Source organism: Anabrus simplex, chromosome 7 (genome assembly GCF_040414725.1).
Source record: "Anabrus simplex isolate iqAnaSimp1 chromosome 7, ASM4041472v1, whole genome shotgun sequence".
NCBI classification, from domain to species: Eukaryota; Metazoa; Arthropoda; class Insecta; order Orthoptera; family Tettigoniidae; genus Anabrus; species Anabrus simplex.
The window spans coordinates 220,090,049-220,109,688 of NC_090271.1; the positions used below are offsets into that span (position 1 = coordinate 220,090,049).

Sequence of the window (19,640 nt, forward strand, 5' to 3'; positions counted from 1 at the left end):
ATGAGGAGATAAAGGCTAATTTTAGGAATGAACTCGATGGATGAAGCTGTTCGCATAAACCGGCTTCGGTGGTGGGGTCATGTGAGGCGAATGGAGGAGGATAGGTTACCTAGGAGAATAATGGACTCTACTATGGAGGGTAAGAGAAGTAGAGGGAGACCAAGACGACGTTGGTTAGACTCGGTTTCTAACGATTTAAAGATAAGAGGTATAGAACTAAATGAGGCCACAGCACTAGTTGCAAATAGAGGATTGTGGTGACATTTAGTAAATTCTCAGAGGCTTGCAGACTGAACGCTGAAAGGCATAACAGTCTGTAATAATAATGTATGTATGTATGTATGTATGTATGTATGTATGTATGTATGTATGTATGTATGTATGTATGTATGTATGTATGTATGTATGTATGTATGTATTTACTATTGCGTGTTTCTGAAATGTGATGTGACGTTACATGTTGGGAAAAATACAAACACCCAGTCCCTGATTTAATGGAATTAACCAAACGCGGTTTTAATCCCCTACCCGACCGCGAATCGAACGCGGGAACTTCTCCTTCCGAAGGCCTCGTCACCGAGCTTGACTTAGTAATAAATTCCTCCTGAGCAATGTAATAATTTAAATCTCTTTACCTGAAATGCTTTCGTGTAAATATACAAATTCTTTTTGTATCAATAACAATGTTTGTAAACATTAAAGTGAACATCTTTCTATAAAGGGCATTAAATAAATAAATATTGTTCTAAAATTACATTGAAAATAAATGAACTGCAGTTTTGCTCGCCTACTGAACAACACTATCTTATATTCTGCCCTGGGTTAAGATATGTCAGGCAACCAGGTTTAGTCAGATATTTCTAGGGTTCTCCAAAACAATAATAATAATAATAAGAAGAAGAAGAAGAAGAAGATGAATGTTATTTGCTTTACGTCCCACTAACTACTTGTACGGTTTTCGTAGATCTCCAAACCAAAAACAAATGTTGGGAAACACTGCATCGCACCGATCGAACTATAACTGAACCAGTGGATGAGAGGCCTGTGGGGAGCTCAGAAGTTTTCGTGTTCACCAATGGCACTTAATATCGGTCGTTGCACGTGCAGGAAGCTGCTCTGTATTCTGCTGTCCGCTTGATGGATGAGGCCACGAACGAATATTTTCCTGACAGTAAGATGAACTGTCGTCAAGATCCATATTCACTGCACGCACAGCTCAACAACAAAAACAGATTTTACAACCGTCAGCAAACACAGTGACGTGCCATAAAGTATCCCTGTAGGCAGGAATATCTCGTTACTGGAGGAGGTAACAGAGATGCATTTCACGATTTTGCGAGTTGGTACACGGCTGCACGAGAATATTTTATGTTTCTAACTTGGAGTCAAGCCTCTTTATGAAATTTCAGACTCAATAAAAATTGGGCGGGGGCTGCGTCGGAGCCATGGTTGCAGGTCTCTTGGACGTAGAACATATCGTGTGAGGGTTAGAAATAAATGAATGCGCGGAATTTAGATTTAGAAATGTATTTATTTTTCACCTGGGCTCTAATTTTGCGAACAGTGCGAAATCACACCATTTCTAATCTTTACCGATTACATTACATCCTCTGCGTGTCTTCGGGTGTATCTACCTCCCATAGGCTAGAGAGGAGCAGTAGACTTGCTCGGTTGCGACCGCTTTGGCTTTTTTACCTTGTATGCAGGCTTTCCTACGCTCAGCCTGGTATATTTTGGGCTTGTTCGATTCCTATTAACTAATTACTTCTTCTTGTTTCCCTTTGCGATGAGCGTTGCCTGAAACAATTAATTTTCAGTATAAGAAGATCGACACATCGGACACTGAAGCAAGTGTTTCACGGTCTGTTCTTCGCCGCATTTTCACTTGATGTTGTCAGCAAGGTTGACTTTCGATCTGCCCAATCTTGTCCTTAGTCTATTCAGAGATTAACATACCACTGCAGCCAGGTGGCAAACGTTCCGCTACTGTTATCTGTCCCGGGATATTAGGGATATAATCTTTCCACAACTGTACTCCTGTCGTTTCAGGTGGTCCAGTTAGTTCCCGTGATGTTCGCAGGAAATTTTTCCTGGACTTGAGTCATTGAACTGGGGGTATATGGCTCTGCAGTTGATGCAGCTACTTCGCTACAAATACCAGGGTGGAGAAATCCGTGGTAGCTGATACAGCCTGTCGGCTGGAATAGACTTGAAATGCAACCAAACACTAACGTACAGGTCTTTTTGAAGGCCACGTCCACCAGTTTGACATGACATGATGAATACTAAATTGGACATGCATATTTTGCGACGGATTAACAAAGGGCCATAGCTGATGTGCGGATAGTTTGTGGTTAGCTTCCTCACTGTGATCCAGCCAATTAACGCAACAGGTTGATTCGTGCGGAAACTTTAATTTCGCAGTTCGTGCAGTGCCCACTGCTCCTATCGAAGGCCGCTCATTTCTTACCACGTAGGCTGAATGGACCTCGAACAAGGGCTGAGATTCGAGAAATATTCCTGAATTCGTTGGGAATCAAATCCGTGGCCTCCAGGCAAGAGGCAGACTCACTGCGTTTAGATTGAGAGACCAGCAGTCAGTCTGTTCGTTACATCACGGGAAAACGGCTTAACAGAATCCCTCGAAACTCGGTATTTAGAATAGAATGCATTCGGGAGATAGTAGGTTCGAATCCCACTGTCGGCAGCCTTGAAGATGGTTTTCCGTCGTTTTCCATTTTCACACCAGTCAAATGCTGGGGATGTACCTTAATTAAGGCCACGGTCACTTCGTTCCCATTCCTATCCCTTTCATATCCCATCGTCGCCATAAGAACTAACTGTGTAGGTGCGACATAAAACAGACTAATAAAAAAAGAAAAAAGAAATATAATGTAATGTCCAGATCACTAGAAACTACGGAGAAAGTATTAGTTTATTGTAATCCAATTTGTTTTGATACATGCATGTTGGGTAATCCTTATTACAGTTAGCTTGCCTATAACTACATTAAACGTTACTTATTACAGTTAGCTTGCCTATAACTACATTAAACGTTACTGATTACAGTTAGCTTGCCTATAACTACATTAAACATTAGTTATTACAGTTAGCTTGCCTATAACTGCATTAAACGTTACTTATTACAGTTAGCTTGCCAATAACTACATTAAACATTACTTATTACAGTTAGCTTGCCAATAACTACATTAAACATTACTTATTACAGTTAGCTTGCCTATAACTACATTAAACATTACTTATTACAGTTAGCTTGCCTATAACTACATTAAACGTTACTTATTACAGTTAGCTTGCCAATAACTACATTAAACATTACTTATTACAGTTAGCTTGCCTATAACTACATTAAACGTTACTCATTACAGTTAGCTTGCCTATAACTACATTAAACATTACTTATTACAGTTAGCTTGCCTATAACTACATTAAACATTACAATTAGATCTAAGAATATTGTTTAATGCCCATTTTACACGTTACTTGGTTTTACAAAAACTTGTATTTTAAACGCTGTTATACAGGGTGGTTGGAAACAACGTGAAGCGGGTATATGAGCGTTAGAGGGTTGGTCATTTTGATCAATAATTTTAAAAATAATTCGATATCTCGCGAAGTTGTTATTTCATCAGCTTCTGAAGTTAGCCAATCAGATCGCTTCTCGGGTGAATTCAAATGAAGCCATGAATTCCAAAACAGCACATGTCCACATTTTGACGCTATAAGAGTTATGGGTATCGTTGGAATCGTCTCCTCGTAAGCCTTCACTGGGCAATCAGAACAGCACAAAATATCCATTTTATGCACATCTATTTTGAGTAATGATAATCAAAATATCATGAGTGCATGAAGAAATGCTGTTCTGACTCTAAACGCATATCTCTGTACTGCGCGCGGCTGACTTCCATTCGCATAGCGTTGAAGAAGAGGAAACAGGACACTGTGTACACTCCTCAACATAGGATAGACATCGTGAAGAAGAGTCCTAGGAATATACAATTGTTCACGTTGATCAATCCATGGTTATGGATTACAAAACCTTCTTTTCAAAAGTAGAAGAACCTGTGCCACTGTCTAAACATGAAGGATAGTGGAAAGTTACACCATACAAGATTATTTAGTATCGCAGCAATGACGTGACTGTTACCACGTCAGCTAGTGGACTAGTGACATAGACATTTCAATTTAAGGAAAAGCATATTTGTAATTTTGCAGCTTTAACGAAGGCCTACAACAGTGAAGTAAAGTTGAAACCAGTGAAAGCAAGAAACATTTCGAAGAATATACTATCTACTGACGCACGGCATCGGCCATATGTTGAGCGTCTACTACATTATGAAAACTCTGACAATGATAATGCTGCCTCAGAAAGTGACGCCTGGGCTTCAAACTGAACATTTCTTAGGGTGAATATGTTTGTGAATATGTTTTCACCAAAATTAAACTCTTATCACGTATTTGTATGCAATTAAACACACGCTAATAAAAGTAATATTAAAAAGAAATCCAGTGATTTCCAAAACAGCACAAAAATACCGTTTTTATATTTTTTTTAAATTCTCAAACGGTTTATAGTCTTGTAAAATCTGTGCATAGAAAAAAAATCAAAGGAATAGCTTTAGTGGGTTTAAAGATATACAAAAAAAAAAAAAATGTTTATCTCAAAACTTTGATGAGTGGACTCGTGCTGTTATGGAATTCACGGCTTCAAATGGGTTTTGTGAGGTGGTGTTACTAAATCTGCACGTGGCTTAAGACTGGCTTGAAATGGCGTATGGCTTTTAGTGCCGGGAGTGTCCGAGGACAAGTTCGGCTCGCCAGATGCAGGTCTTATGATTTGACTCCCGTAGGCGACCTGCGCGTCGTGATGAGGATGAAATGATGAAGACGGCACATACACCCAGCCCCCGTGCCAGCGAAATTAACCAATCGAACCCGTGTGACCAAAGGCCAGCACGCTAACCATTTAGGCATGGAGCCGGGCAAGACTGGCTTGACCGAGCTCGATAGCTGCAGTCGCTTAAGTGCGGCTAGTATCCAGTATTCGGGAGATAGTAGGTTCGAACCCCACTGTCGGCAGCCCTGAAAATGGTTTTCAGCTGGAGCTGTACTTTAATTAAGGCCACGGCCGCTTCCTTCCCACTCCTAGCCCTTCCCTGTCCCATCGTCGCCATAAGACCTATCTGTGTCGGTGCGACGTAAAGCAACTAGCAAAAAAAAAAAAAAAAGACTGGCTTGAAAGCACCAATCGAAGAAAAAATCTTCGCCCGAGAAGGGATTTAAACACGGAGCTCCGAGTTACAGGATCGCGCCATAGTAAGTGACACCGGCTGAAACCTACCATGCGTTTGTGTTTGTTACTGATTTCCCGGCATGACTCTCAAACCGGTCTTGGGCCACGTACAGATTTAGCAACACCACCTCACAAAGCGTATTTGAATTCGCCCGCGAAGCGATCTGATTGGCTAACTTCAGAAGCTAATGAAATAACAACGGCACCACATATCGAATTCATTTTTCAAATTATTTATTAGTATGACCAATCCTCTAACGCACTTAGGTCTATACTCGGTTCACGTTGTTTACAACCACCCTGTATATTCTAAGACAAACATGTACCCTCCCCTTTAATGATTTACATTTATTCACATTTACTTTATAGTATGCCTTTGTTGTCCGGCCCCGCGGTGTAGGGGGCAACGCGTCCGCCTGTCACCCAGCGGCCCCGGGTTCGATTCCCGACCGGGTCAGGGGCTTTTAGTTGTAAATCCCTGGCCTGGGGACTGTGTGTTTGTGTCATCCTTAATGTTCCTTTCCTCACATTCAACACTTTACACTTCCGCCATTTCCAAATACACGCAAATTCCTCACATATGGTGCAAAGTAGGGGCAAAAGATCTTCTTAGGTCGACGCCCCGAAAAAATAGCATTTTATAAAATAAAATAAAATGCCTTTGCTGATGAGATGTAGTGTTTACAGTGCACTATGTCCTCTGGTATGGGCTAGAATAAATTTGTAACTTCCATTGACCTGTCTCTGTCTTATCCTTGGCTTTGACAGTATGAAAGTGACCGAGGTATGAGCGATGCTGGTAATATCATTCCTTATGCAGCCAGTCCCTGCTATGAATGGTGTGAAATTATCACTCATTGGATCGGTTGGTGCATGTATTACAGTGGGCTTGGCAGACTGATAAGTAATAGCAACTTCTGGCTCGGTGAGGAAAGTAACGTGAAACTACCTCACTCCTCATTTTCCTAGTTTGCCCCCTATGATGGCTGATGGCGGATCTGTTGGTACAAACCAGCCTCTGGGTTGAGCACTCAACATAGATTACTTTATAGTATTTGATTTTCCTTTACCATGCATTTTGTATAATTCGACATAATTTTGTTGTTATCTTTCTAGGTGAGATCAAGTCCTCGTTTAATATTTTGACACTTATGTGGAAATCTCTCTCTCCCCTAGATTCAACATCAATATATTTTATTCTAAATGATTATCAAAATATAATTCGCTTCTCATGTAGATGCAAACCCTGTGAATACCCACAACAGAATATATTTACAAGTTCAATTTACTGCTTGCGAGAAAAGTGTACCTGCGAGAAAGTTATGCCATACCATGTGCTCATTCCTTTTTGAGTGGGCCGATGACCTAGATGTTAGGCCCCTTTAAACAACAAGCATCATGAAATGAAATGGCGTATGGCTTTTAGTGCCGGGAGTGTCCGAGGACAAGTTCGACTCGTCAGATGCAGGTCTTTCGATTTGACACCCGTAGGCGACCTGCGCGTCATGATGAGGATGAAATGATGAAGACGACACATACACCCAGTCCCCGTGCCAGCGAAATTAACCAATTAAGGTTAAAATTCCCGACCCTGCCGGGAAACTAACCCGGAACCCCTGTGGCCAAAGGCCAGCACGCTAACCATTTAGCCATGGAGCCGGACAACAAGCATTATCATCATCATCATCATCATCATCATCATCATCATAATCTTTTTTGAGTGACTACTTTGCCTTTTTTTTTACTTTTGTTAATTTTGAGGAATTCTAGTAATGTTATTTTGTTCTTATCTTATACCACGATCATCTACTTCTCTGTATAATAATTTTATTGGATTTACGTCCCACTAACTACTTCTACGGTTTTCGGAGCCTTCTCTGTATCTCTTTATCCCAGAAGTCTCCCCTTCCTATTCTATCTAGCATACTTTTCACCTTGGTTACCAAGTAATAATCGCGTAAATGTCTAGCTCCTTTGCAGAATGTTCAGTATAGTGGCTTTCGATTCATAGGGCCCCCGATTCGATTCCGCGCCGGGTAAGATTTTAATTTTACATTTAGTTGGCTCGGGGATGGATGGATGTATGGCACGAACGCTAATACTAGAGTGATTCTCTACAAGAGACGTATATATCAAACACAAATTATGAAGAAGAGAAAGAGAAACCAATAAGCTGAAACTCACCAGGAACGGCAAGTGCGAAGTTGGTAGAACTGTTGCGGCTGCCTGCAACACTATGGGCGCTACAGCGGTATATCCCATTATCAGCTGATGTCGCATTCTTGATGTGCAGCTTCTTACCCCGTAGCACCAATCTCTCAGACTTCCCGACACGATCAGCATTTCTAAAATAGAATTAAAATGTCATATATAGTACATAAAAAATATAAATACATAAAACGAATCCACGGTAACCAGCAACAGAAAATTACCAACGCTGTAATTACCAGGATGGCAACACCATTGAAAGGGTGTCACTTTTTTTTGTATCTAGGATCTAGACGTAGAAATCATGAACCAGAATCAGTAGTGAGTTTCTGAAATTAAACCATGTTGTGTGCAACTCATTGGCTTGTCATAAATTGTTATGTACAGACCGGATAGTACACAAAATTCCTTCGCTTTTAAAGTTCAATACAAGTTTATTTCGGTGTTTTACGTGTTTTTTTTGTTTTTTTTGTTATTTGCTTTACGTCGCACCGACACGGATAGGTCTTATGGCGACGATGAGGGAGGAAGAGGCTAGGAGTAGGAAAGAAGCGGCCGTGGCCTTAATTAAGGTACAACCCCAGAATTACCTGGTATAAAAATGGGAAACCATGGAAAACCATCTTCAGGGGTGCCGACAGTGAGATACGAACCCACTATCTGCCAAATGCAAGCTGATAGCTACATGCCCCAAAACGCGCGGTCAATTGCTCGATGTGTATGTCTACATCGTAATCCCGTTTGCTGATAAGGAGCCGGGGATGAGGTAAGATGAAATTATATGGGATGTTTTTACGGCCGGATGCCAATCTCAGTCGAGAAGGTAACGATGGTGAAATGAAGGATATGGAACGAAGTTGGGTAAGGAGGAGGAGCGAATCGGCTGTGGCCTATTAATAGGAACTGTCCCGACAGTTGATTCGAAGTCAAATAGGAAACCACATAAAACCATTCTCAGGACAGCAAATAGGAAACCACAGAACATTCTCAGGACAGCAAATGAGAAACCACAGAAAACCATTCTCAGGACAGCAAATAGGAAACCACAGAACATTCTCAGGACAGCAAATGAGAAACCACAGAAAACCATTCTCAGGACAGCAAATAGGAAACCACAGAAAACCATTCTCAGGACAACAAATAGGAAACCACAGAAAACCATTCTCAGGACAACAAAATAGGAAACCACAGAAAACCATTCTCAGGACAGCCGACGGTGGGATTTGAGTCGACTCGTCTCACGAATGCAGAGATTAGCTCCATAGCCGTAACGCGTTAATAAGCGTGAGAAATACAAATGATATTTCATAACCTAAAGTATGCATATAATTTAGAACGCCTTCTTCTTACACCTCTGTGCTCCACGGTACCTCCACAACAATAATAATAATAATAATAATAATAATAATAATAATAATAATAATAATAATAATAATAATAATAATAATACCACAAAAACGCTATAACAGTTTACAAAGGAAGAGAAAATGATTTGATTTAAACCGATTTTGAATCATCAAGATTTCGATTCCAAGAGGCTAAATAAAATAAGATTCCATTTATTAAAGTTTTGAGTAAAATTTATATTAAGTTCAAAGAATCAAAGAGTGTCTAGCAGAGATAGTGTGTACACAGGTAGTAATCAAGCAGTAGTAGTTGTACTACATGTTTCCATTCCTCCCTTGAAGGGTGAAGATTTGTACTGAAGAATGAGATGTGCGGAGAAGATGAAAGGGTTGAGTCTCGGCCAACAAGTGGCCACGACTGGTCCGTGGTTCACCGTTCTGCACTCCGACCGGCCAACCGAGCAGAGGAGGGGTGGCCGTGGCTCTACCGTGGCTCTATGCCTCTGCATTCGGGAGACGGGACAGGTGTAGACCTCACGACTGGTCCGTGGTTCACCGTTCTGCACTCCGACCAGCCAACCGAGCAGTGGAGGGGTGGCCACGGCTCTACCGTGGCTCTACGCCTCTGCATTCGGGAAACGGGACAGGGCTGGACCTCACGACTGGCCCCAACCGTTGGCTGTCCTGAGAATGATTTTCCATCGTTTTCCATTCTCCTGCACTAAGGCGAATGCCGGGACAGTTCCGAGTATAGGCCACGGCCACAAATCCCCTCACCTTCTCCGTGCATCTCCTTCACCGTAACAAATCTACCGACCTGAGAGACGGAGTTACCGTCTAAGAGGTCCGCCGCTCCCTTCAGGGGAGGAATTAAAACATTTTAGTAGTAGTAGTAGTAGTAGTAGTACAAACTATAACACCGAGAGTAGGCTTAGGCTTAAAAACGGCTAGTTTTACTGCAATAGCCTGGCAGCTCAGCATTCGCGAGGTGGGAGGGAGGCCGATCCTCACCGCCGGCTGAGAAGTTCAGCTATAATCTATTATTAAATGTTTTCTTCGACAGACTGCAATATCTTACAGTTATAGATTAACTGACTCGAAACTGAAAAAATATGGCTTCCACCTAGGGGCGTAGCCAAGGGGGGTTTACTGGGAAGTTAGACCCACTCGCCCCATATAAATTTTACAAAAAGAAAATAAACAGGAACTGACAATAAACTAAATAAATATTCAGAGACACAATTGTAGAAAAACCAGATCTGTCGAATCTATTCTCTAAGAAGCCTTGAAAGTTGGATTTTAGATTCAGACCATTCGCTGTAAAACTGTTGACCTTGATCGTATTGTTCTTGTTCTGTATTTTAATGTACAATTTTGTAGTGTACTGCAATCTGAATATCAACATAATTCACTTGTATCACTGTCCTTACATTGGCAAGTCTTGGATGCTCGCAGCACATACGTACAGGCACCTTCATTGTGTTCTATCATAAAATTATACCCCCCCCCCCCCCCCCCCCTAATCGGCCGATCCTGGCTACTGCTTCCACCATAAAAAAAATTATTCAGAAATGACACGCAATGTGCCACAGTACAGTACTGAAGAAAACCCGAGACAGCATCTACTAAGCGATTGGCTTGCCCGTAACACCACACACGTGCATTCCGCGTGACGGATTTGCTACAGTCCAACAGTTCAAACGATTGTCCAGCCGACTGCACCACACACACGAATTTTACCTTACAGGCCTAACGGAAGGCCAAACTGAATGTGCATGTGGGGCCTTGTCGTTTCGATATACAGAGCTCCAAATCGAGAAAATTCGATCTGTGGAGGTTTCATTGTCTTGACTTTGATTTACAGAGGATCCAACAGCCAGAATTTGAATGTAAAGGATAAATTTCGGCTTGACGCCCTCAAAAATACAAACAACACAAAAAAACCTCCTACGCTGCGGGCCTATAGATGTTAAAATAGGAGGTTTGCCCAGTTGTGTACTTCATCTTAAAACAATAATCACCACAACCTCACCCTTCTTACAGCCCGAATCTCTCGTCATTTATACATTGTTCTTTCTTCGAATTATTGAGGCTTTTGTCCCGGGGTAGAATCGTCTGTTCGTTTTAATATGTTTTCCCTCCAGGGTCGGTTTTTACCCCGGACTCAGCGAGGGATCCCACCCCTACCGCCTCAAGGGCAGTGTCCTGGAGATTCAGACTCTGGGCCTGGGGATACAACTAGGGAGGATGACCAGTACCTCGCCCAGGAGGCCTCACCTGCTATGCTGAACAGGGGCCTTGTGGGGGGATGGGAAGTTTGGAAGGGATAGACAAGGAAGAGGGAAGGAAGCGGCCGTGGCCTTAAGTTAGGTACCATCCCGGCATTTGCTTGGAGGAGAAGTGGGACACCGCGGAAAACCACTTCCAGGATGGCTGAGGAGGGAAACGAACCCTCCTCTACTCAGTTGACCTCCGGAGACTGAGTGGACCCCGTTCCAGCCCTCGTACCACTTTTCAAATTTCGTGGCAGAGCCGGAAATCGAACCCGGGAATCCGGGCCTCTGGGGGTGGCAGCTAATCACACTAACCACTACACCACAGGGGCGGACGGGTAGAAAGGTACAGACTAAAAATTAGAATTAAAGGAGTTTTCGGTTTATCGAGGTTGTATAATAATAATAATAATAATAATAATAATAATAATAATAATAATAATAATAATAATAATAATAATAATAATAATAAACCAAACCAAACCCCATGGCACTAGAGCCCATGAAGGGCCTTGGCCTACCAAGCGACCGCTGCTCATCCCAAAGACCTGCAGATTACGAGGTGTCGTGTGGTCAGCACGACGAATCCTCTCGGCCATTATTCTGGGCTTTCGAGACCGGGGCCGCTACCTCACCGTCAGATAGCTCCCCAATTCTAATCACGTAGGCTGAGTGGACCTCGAATCAGCCCTCAGGTCCAGGTAAAAATCCCTGATCTGGGCGGGAATCGAACTCGGGGCCTCCGGGTAAGAGGCAGGCAGGCTATCCCTACACCATGGGTCTAGATGAATAATAATAATAATAATAATAATAATAATAATAATAATAATAATTTTTATGAAACGAGGTTGTAGTAGGAGAAAAACTGTTAGTGATGAATACCTATTTTGGATCAAGATATACCGGTTGTTCAGCTGAAACACAGAGAGGGCAAAACTGCAAATGGCTGACAATATAGTCAAGAGGCGGCAGCATAGCATGATTTGGTGTTCGTAGTGGTAAGTCTGAGACATGCATCCACCAAGTGGAGAAAGAAGTTGAAGGAACAGTCATGCTTAATGTTTATGTCCGAACGAATACAACGAGAATGATTCGATCCTCGTGCAAGGAAGGTGCTTTGTGTGGGAGGGCAGTAAGGCAGTCAGTTTGCGCTCTACAGTAACGCTCGTCAACACGTTGCTAACGCAACAATGTACAGTCGGCACTATTTTCGCTGAGACCTTACGGATGTTAAGTGAGGATGGTTGCCCAGTTGTATTCCGTCTTATAAAACAATAATCACCACTCCGTATGACAGGCCGAATCTCTCGCCTTGCGACTATCTCGTGTTTAGTTCATCGAAACAAGTCCTGAACGGGGAGCGTTTCACCACTGATCAAGCAGTTCCTGATACTGTTGAAGAGCGCTTCAACCAACGTCCTTCGTTGTGGAGGGTGAGGACAAACTTGTTCAGCATTGGGACTGGTGCCTCAAGGCAGGATTATTGGACCATTATGTTTTCTTATCTATATCAATGATATGTGTCAGGAAGTGGAAACAGAGATAAGGCTTTTCGCAGATGATGTTATTCTGTAGAGTAATAAATAAGTTACAAGATTGTGAGCAACTGTAAAATTACCTCGATAATGTTGTGAGATGGACAGTAAGCAATGGTATGATGATAAACGGGGATAAAAGTCAGGTTGTGAGTTTCACAAATGGGAAAAGTCCTCTCAGTTTTAATTACTGCGTTGATGGGCTGAAAGTTCGCTTTGGGGATCATTGTAAATACCTAGGTATTAATATAAGGAAAGACCTTCATTGGGGTAAACACATAAATATGATTGTAAATAAAGGGTACAGATCTCTGCACATGGTTATGAGAGTATTTAGGGGTTGTAGTAAGGATGTAAAGAAGAGAGCTGTCTCTGGTGAGACCTCAACTTGAGTATGGTTCCAGTGTATGGACCCTCACCAGGATTACTTGATTCAGGAACTGGAAAAAAACAAAAACAAAGAAAAGCAGCTCGATTTGTTCTGGGTGATTTCCGACAAAAGAGTAGCGTTGCAAAAATGTTGCAAAGTTTGGGCTGGGAAGACTTGGGAGAAAGGAGACGAGCTGCTCGACTAAGTGGTATGTTCCGTGCTGTCAGTGGAGAGATGGTGTGGGAGGACATCAGTAGACGAATAAGTTTGGATGGTGTCTTTAAAAGTAGGAGAGATCACAATATGAAGATAAAGTTGGAATTCAAGAGGACAAATTGGGGCAAATATTCGTTTATAGGAAGGGGAGTTAGGGATTGGAATAACTTACCAAGGGAGATGTTCAATAAATTTCCAATATCTTTGCAATCTTTTAAGAAAAGGCTAGGAAAATAACAGATAGGGAATCTGCCACCTGGGCGACTGCCCTAAATGCAGATCAGTAGTGATTGATTGATCGTTTGTCCTCTCGTCTGAAAAGCTGTCTTTATTCTTGGTACATCTTCTCTTTATACGGGGTTCGCATAGCAGTCAATGTGTGCAGAACAAACTGTATACTGCCTACTGGGGCTGGGAAGTGACTATGCGAAACGTAGGGATATGGGCGCGACTGAAGGTTGGAGTCGAGAGTGTCGACGCCATCGACTCCGAGCACCGGACTCGGTTCGCATGAAGCCTCGCGACTCCAAGCTAACTTGACTTTCATTGCAGGGCCGCTAGCATGTCGAAGCGCGGAAAATAACATGAAATATTGTACATGTTTCTGCTAATTTTGCCATTGGGAATTTTACGAGTACTGTAGGAAGCAGTACGGTATCGTTAACTAAGACAACGAGCGTAATGGTGTAGTTGAAATAAAATAAAACCTGTCAAGTCAGAAAGTGCCGCCTCTGTGGTGTAGTGGTTAGCGTGATTAGCTGCCACCCCCGGAGGTCCGGGTTCGATTCCCGGCTCTGCCACGAAATTTTAAAAGTGGTACGAGGGCTGGAACGGGGTCCACTCAGCCTCGGGAGGTCAACTGAGTAGAGGTGGGTTCGATTCCCACCTCAGCCATCCTCGAAGTGGTTTTCCGTGGTTTCCCACTTCACCTCCAGGCGAATGCCGGGATGGTACCTAACTTAAGGCCACGGCCGCTTCCTTCCCTCATCCTTGCCTATCCCTTCCAATCTTCCCATCCCCCAACAAGGCCCCTGTTCACCATAGCAGGTGAGGCCGCCTGGGCGAAGTACTGGTCATACTCCCCAGTTGTATCCCCCGACCAAGAGTCTGAAGCCATCGACTCCGAGCACCGGACTCGGTTCGCATGAAGCCTCGCGACTCCAAGCTAACTTGACTTTCATTGCAGGGCCGCTAGCATGTCGAAGCGCGGAAAATAACATGAAATATTGTACATGTTTCTGCTAATTTTGCCATTGGGAATTTTACGAGTACTGTAGGAAGCAGTACGGTATCGTTAACTAAGGTGGGATCCCTCGCTGAGTCCGAGGGAAAAGCCGAACCTGGAGGGTAAACAGATGATGATGATGATGAAGTCAGAAAGTATCGGCATAGTAGACCACGAGCATTTCATTTCACGTCTTTATTTGTCCTGATCAGGAAATTGATAAACAATTATCGATTGTAAATCATTATAAATTGCACATGAAAGATGAAAACAAATCTAATATGGGTAAAGCCACTAACATATTTCGAACTTACAAGGGGGCATTCACTACTCGTCACCACCGATTTCGCTCAAATTTATAGAACATTCAGGGCTTGGCTAGAAATGAAATTACCCGAAGTGGGAACTCCAGATGGCCAAGCGTATAGAAAATGAAAATAAAAATAAAAATGTTGACGCGGCTCTCGCACCGTATAAGTCACTTACGTTAATGCACACGCCGAGCAGTAGTTGGCGTAGCGGTAAGAGCTCAGACTGGTAATTCGATGGTCGTGGGTTCGACTCCCCGTGTGGAGACTGTTTATTCTGTCAACTTTTATATTATTCATTTTCCAAATACGCAAAGAGGTGAATAATTAATTATGTATACGCAAAAGGCATAGAAAAGGTAAAAAAAATGGGATTTCATTGTCAGACTTTTTTTCTACCTGTGCCAAGAATCTATTGTTTATGTACACCCGCCAGGAGCAACCTTCACTTGTCAGTTGAAAACGAATCTTACAGTGAAACGACTATTCGCGTTTATGGCACATTCCTCAAGGAGGGGAGATAGCCAATAAAGGAGAAAAAGAAGAATTTCTGTTTGAACACGTCGGAAAAGTTCGCAACTCCAAATTTTCTACAATTGTGCGCTCATTAAAAAAAATGACGTCCTATATGGCTTCTGCATATAAATAAATAAAATACATTAAAATAAATGAAAAATATAAAAATTGAAAAAAATATTCTCCACACTGGGAGCCGAACCTACGTCCACCGAATTACTAGTCCCAGCTGTTACCACTACGCCAACTACTGATCGGCGTATGCTGTAACGTAAGTGGCTTATACGGTGCGAGAGCCGAGGCAACATGTTTATTTTTATTTTCTATGCGCTTGGCCATCTGGAGTTCCCACTTTGGGTACTTTACTTTCTAGCCAAGCCCTGTATATTCTATAAATTTGAGCGAAATCGGTGGGGACGAGTAGGGAATGCCCCCTTGTTAGATGAAACCATTAAAAACAAACACACACCGAGCTCGATAGCTGCAGTCGCTTAAGTGCGGCCAGTATCCACTATTCGGGAGATAGTGGGTTCGAACCCCACTGTCGGCAGCCCTGAAACTGGTTTTCCGTGGTTTCCCATTTTCACACCAGGCAAATGCTGGGGCTGTACCTTAATTAAGGCCACGGCCGCTTCCTTCCCAGTCCTAGCCCTTTCCTGTCCCATCGTCGCTATAAGACCTATCTGTGTCGGTGCGACGTAAACCCAATAGTAAAAAAAAAAAAAAAAACCACACGTCCGCCTCTGTGGTGTAGTGGTTAGCGTGATTAGCTGCCACCCCCGGAGGCCCGGGTTCGATTCCCGGCTCTGCCACGAAATTTGAAAAGTGGTACGAGGGCTGGAACGGGGTCCACTCAGCCTCGGGAGGTCAACTGAGTAGAGGTGGGTTCGATTCCCACCTCAGCCATCCTGGAAGTGGTTTTCCGTGGTTTCCCACTTCTCCTCCAGGCGAATGCCGAGATGGTACCTAACTTAAGGCCACGGCCGCTTCCTTCCTTCCCTCTTCCTTGCCTATCCCTTCCAATCTTCCCATCCCTCCACAAGGCCCCTGTTCAGCATAGCAGGTGAGGCCGCCTGGACGAAGTACTGGTCATACTCCCCAGTTGTATCCCCCGACCAAGAGTCTGAAGCTCCAGGACACTGCCCTTGAGGCGGTAGAGGTGGGATCCCTTGTTAAGTCCGAGGGAAAAACCGAACCTGGAGGGTAAACAGATGATGATGATGATGATGATGATGAAAAACACTGAACGAAGACTTAAAAAACAACGCCAATATTGTCTCCCACACATGTTGATGGCTATACAGTACGACAATGAACACTGAATAATATTCGTCCCACGAATGAACTATACCAATAACGCTCGTATATAATTCGCGCATATTTCACCCATCCCTGATTTTTTTGTCGGTATAGTTCTGATACACTCCGTACAGTAGTGTATACTGTCCAATACACATACATGTTTGGACACCAGTCTATGTCTCAACAGAAATGAAATGAAATGGTGTATGTTTTTTTTTAGTGTCGGGAATGTCCGAGGGCATGTTCGGCTCACCAGGTGCAGGTCTTTTGATTTGACTCCCGTAGGCGACCTGCGCGTCGTGATGAAGAAGAAATGATGATGAGGACGACACATACACCCAGCCTTCGTGCCAGCGAAATTAACCAATGATGGTTAAAATTCCCGACCCTACCGGGAATCAAATCCGTGACCCCTGTGCCAAAGGCCACTACGCTAACCACTTAGCCATGGTGCCGGACGTCTCAATAGAAAACCCCTCATATTATGGCCATCATTATTTTATGCACGTGATTGAGTGAAACATCATGACGTCCTGTTGGTCTTACCTGAACCACTCGTAGCGTATCTCGCCACTACCGTCCACGTGACATCGCAGCACGACGTCGTGGTTGGGCGCTATCTTGTCGGCGGAGTCGGGGCTCTGCAGCTGTACCAGCACTGGCTCACCCAGCCCTGCAACACAAGAAAGTTGTAAATCACTACGAGGCACAGAACATAAATCGTCAACAATCAAGACAGCTAAAACGAGCCTTTAATTAATTCTTTCGTCTCCTTTTGAACTGCACCAGCATTTAGCTCACATAAAACTCGCAGACAAGAATGAAATAATAAAAACAAGGGCATTTTTTAATAAGTCGCTTGCTCTACAACGATAATTATCACAGCGGAGCTGTTCTCGAACAGCTCGTGTACCATGAGAAAACATGCAAACTGAAAGATTACAACAAAATATATTATCCTGGTATGTTAACTCATGGCCGCCTCTATGGTGTAGTGGTTAGCGTGATTACCTGCCACCCCCGGAGGCCCGAGTTTGATTCCTGGCTCCGCCACGAAATGTGAAAAGTGGTACGAGGGCTAGAACGAGGTCCACTCAGCCTCGGGAGGTCAACTGAGTAGGGGGGCTTCGATTTCCTCCTCAGCCATCCTGGAAGTGGTTTTCCGTGGTTTCCCATTTCTCCTCCAGACAAATTCCGGGATGGTACTTAACTTCCCTCTTCCTTGCCATTGATGCTTTCACAGCCCGTTCTTATAGACATGATACTGTATAGGCTTTTGGGCTTATGCCGTGTCAAGAAAATAAGATAAAAGTCTTTACGTTTCGCAGAGAACTGTGCTCTGCGACCTCAGAAGAAATCTCTTTAGGAAGCCTTTCTCGTGGACAGACGAGGTTTCTTCTGAGGACGCAGAACAGAGTTCTCTGCGAAACGTAAAGAATTCCCTCTTCCTTATCTATCCCTTCCAATCTTCCCATTCCCCGAAAGGCTCCTGTTCAGCATGCAGATGAGGCAGCCTGGTGAGGTACTGGTTCTCACCCCCAGTCGTATCCCAGACCGAAAGTCTGACTTTCCAGGACACTGCCCTTGAGGCGGTAGAGGTGGGATCCATCACTGAGTCCGAGGGAAGAAACCAACTCTGGAGGTTAAACAGATTAAGAAGAAGAAGATGTTAACTCATGTATCAGGGCAGAGCATATGCTTTACCTTGTGTACCTGAGGGCAAAATGTACGTTATCTCGTATATCAAGGGACAGAATGTTTCACCTTACGTAGCTGGAGGCAACAACCATATTAACTCATCGATCACGGTGAAGCATGTTTTTTACCTTTCTGTATCACGAGACAGAAAACAAAAACAAAAAATCATTAACTTACATGTCACGGGAGAGAATGTGTCTTACCTTATGTGCCCGAAGCAACAATCAACTCGTGCATTGCGCCAGAGCATGTGTTTTATGGTTATGAATCACGATGCAGCAAACATATTAACTCGTGTAAGAGTTAAGAATTTCATATTGTTCCGTAGAAATGTAAGTTTACATTTCTATTTAATTAACATTGGTACCCGTTTCGACCAGTATTTTTGGTCATCATCAGCCGATCACAAAGTGTAAAACAACCCACAGATAAATAAATTGCGAAGTATAAAGAATTCTGTAGGTTGCTGATAGTGAAGCACTAACATCTTTAGGAAGTACTGCGCGCTGAAAGATGCACAGGTAAAAATATGAAGTTTAGATGACACTGTCACATGCAGTTTATGAAGCACTATAACACACGAATTTATCAGCTGCAGTTTATAAGGCACTGTACAATTTTAAGGGTACTGCGTGTCAATCATGAACGTTAGTAAGACATAAGCGTTAGAGAGCACTGTATGGGAAGAAGTCCAGAATCAAATACGTATCCAAATATAGTACTGAGCAAATTCTTGAAGAGTTCAACTGCAGTTTATGAGATACTGTATAATTTTAGAGAATAGCACTGCCCGTCGATAGATCCAAAAATTATGAAGAAATCGCCGATACGTACCGTATCGATGCAAATGTTGACCGTGTAGATGGGATCATTAGAATGAATGGGCGCATAACACTGCAGGAAATTTCCAGCATGCTGAACATTTCGTATGACAGTGAGTGTTCTCCATTGTTCACCAGCACCTTGGATTTCGTAAACTGTGTCAAAGATGAGTCCCACGTTTGCTCACCGATGTTCACAAGGGACAACGTTTCCAATCGTCACTGGCATTTTTGCAACGATATTCTGTTTCTGCGGCGAATCATCACAGGGGATGAAACGTGGGTCCACTCCCGAAACAAAGAGAACATCGATGGAATGGGTGCACACCAGATCATCACCACGAAAGAAGGCCAAGGTCCAACTTTCAGCAGGAAAGGTAATGGCGACAGTGTTCTTTGACATGGAAGATGTGGCGCACGTGGAATTTATGCCGAAAGGCACGACAATCAAATCGGCTTCGTACTGCCAAACGTTGAACCGGTTGTGTCAGGTGGCGGGGAAAATTGA

The 19,640-nt window shown here is 43.2% G+C and overlaps 1 protein-coding gene across 1 annotated transcript in view; it reads right to left on the reverse strand.

Annotated features, from left to right (window-relative positions):
- The window catches only part of otk (off-track), a 426,112-nt gene that overhangs the window by 84,233 nt on the left and 322,239 nt on the right, over positions 1-19,640 (reverse strand). Inside the window, exons 3-4 of the mRNA XM_068228745.1 lie at positions 17,160-17,286; positions 7,499-7,659 (exon numbers count right to left, since the gene is read on the reverse strand). Coding sequence (XP_068084846.1) covers positions 7,499-7,659; positions 17,160-17,286 — 288 coding nt within the window. The remainder of the gene's footprint in view (positions 1-7,498; positions 7,660-17,159; positions 17,287-19,640) is intronic.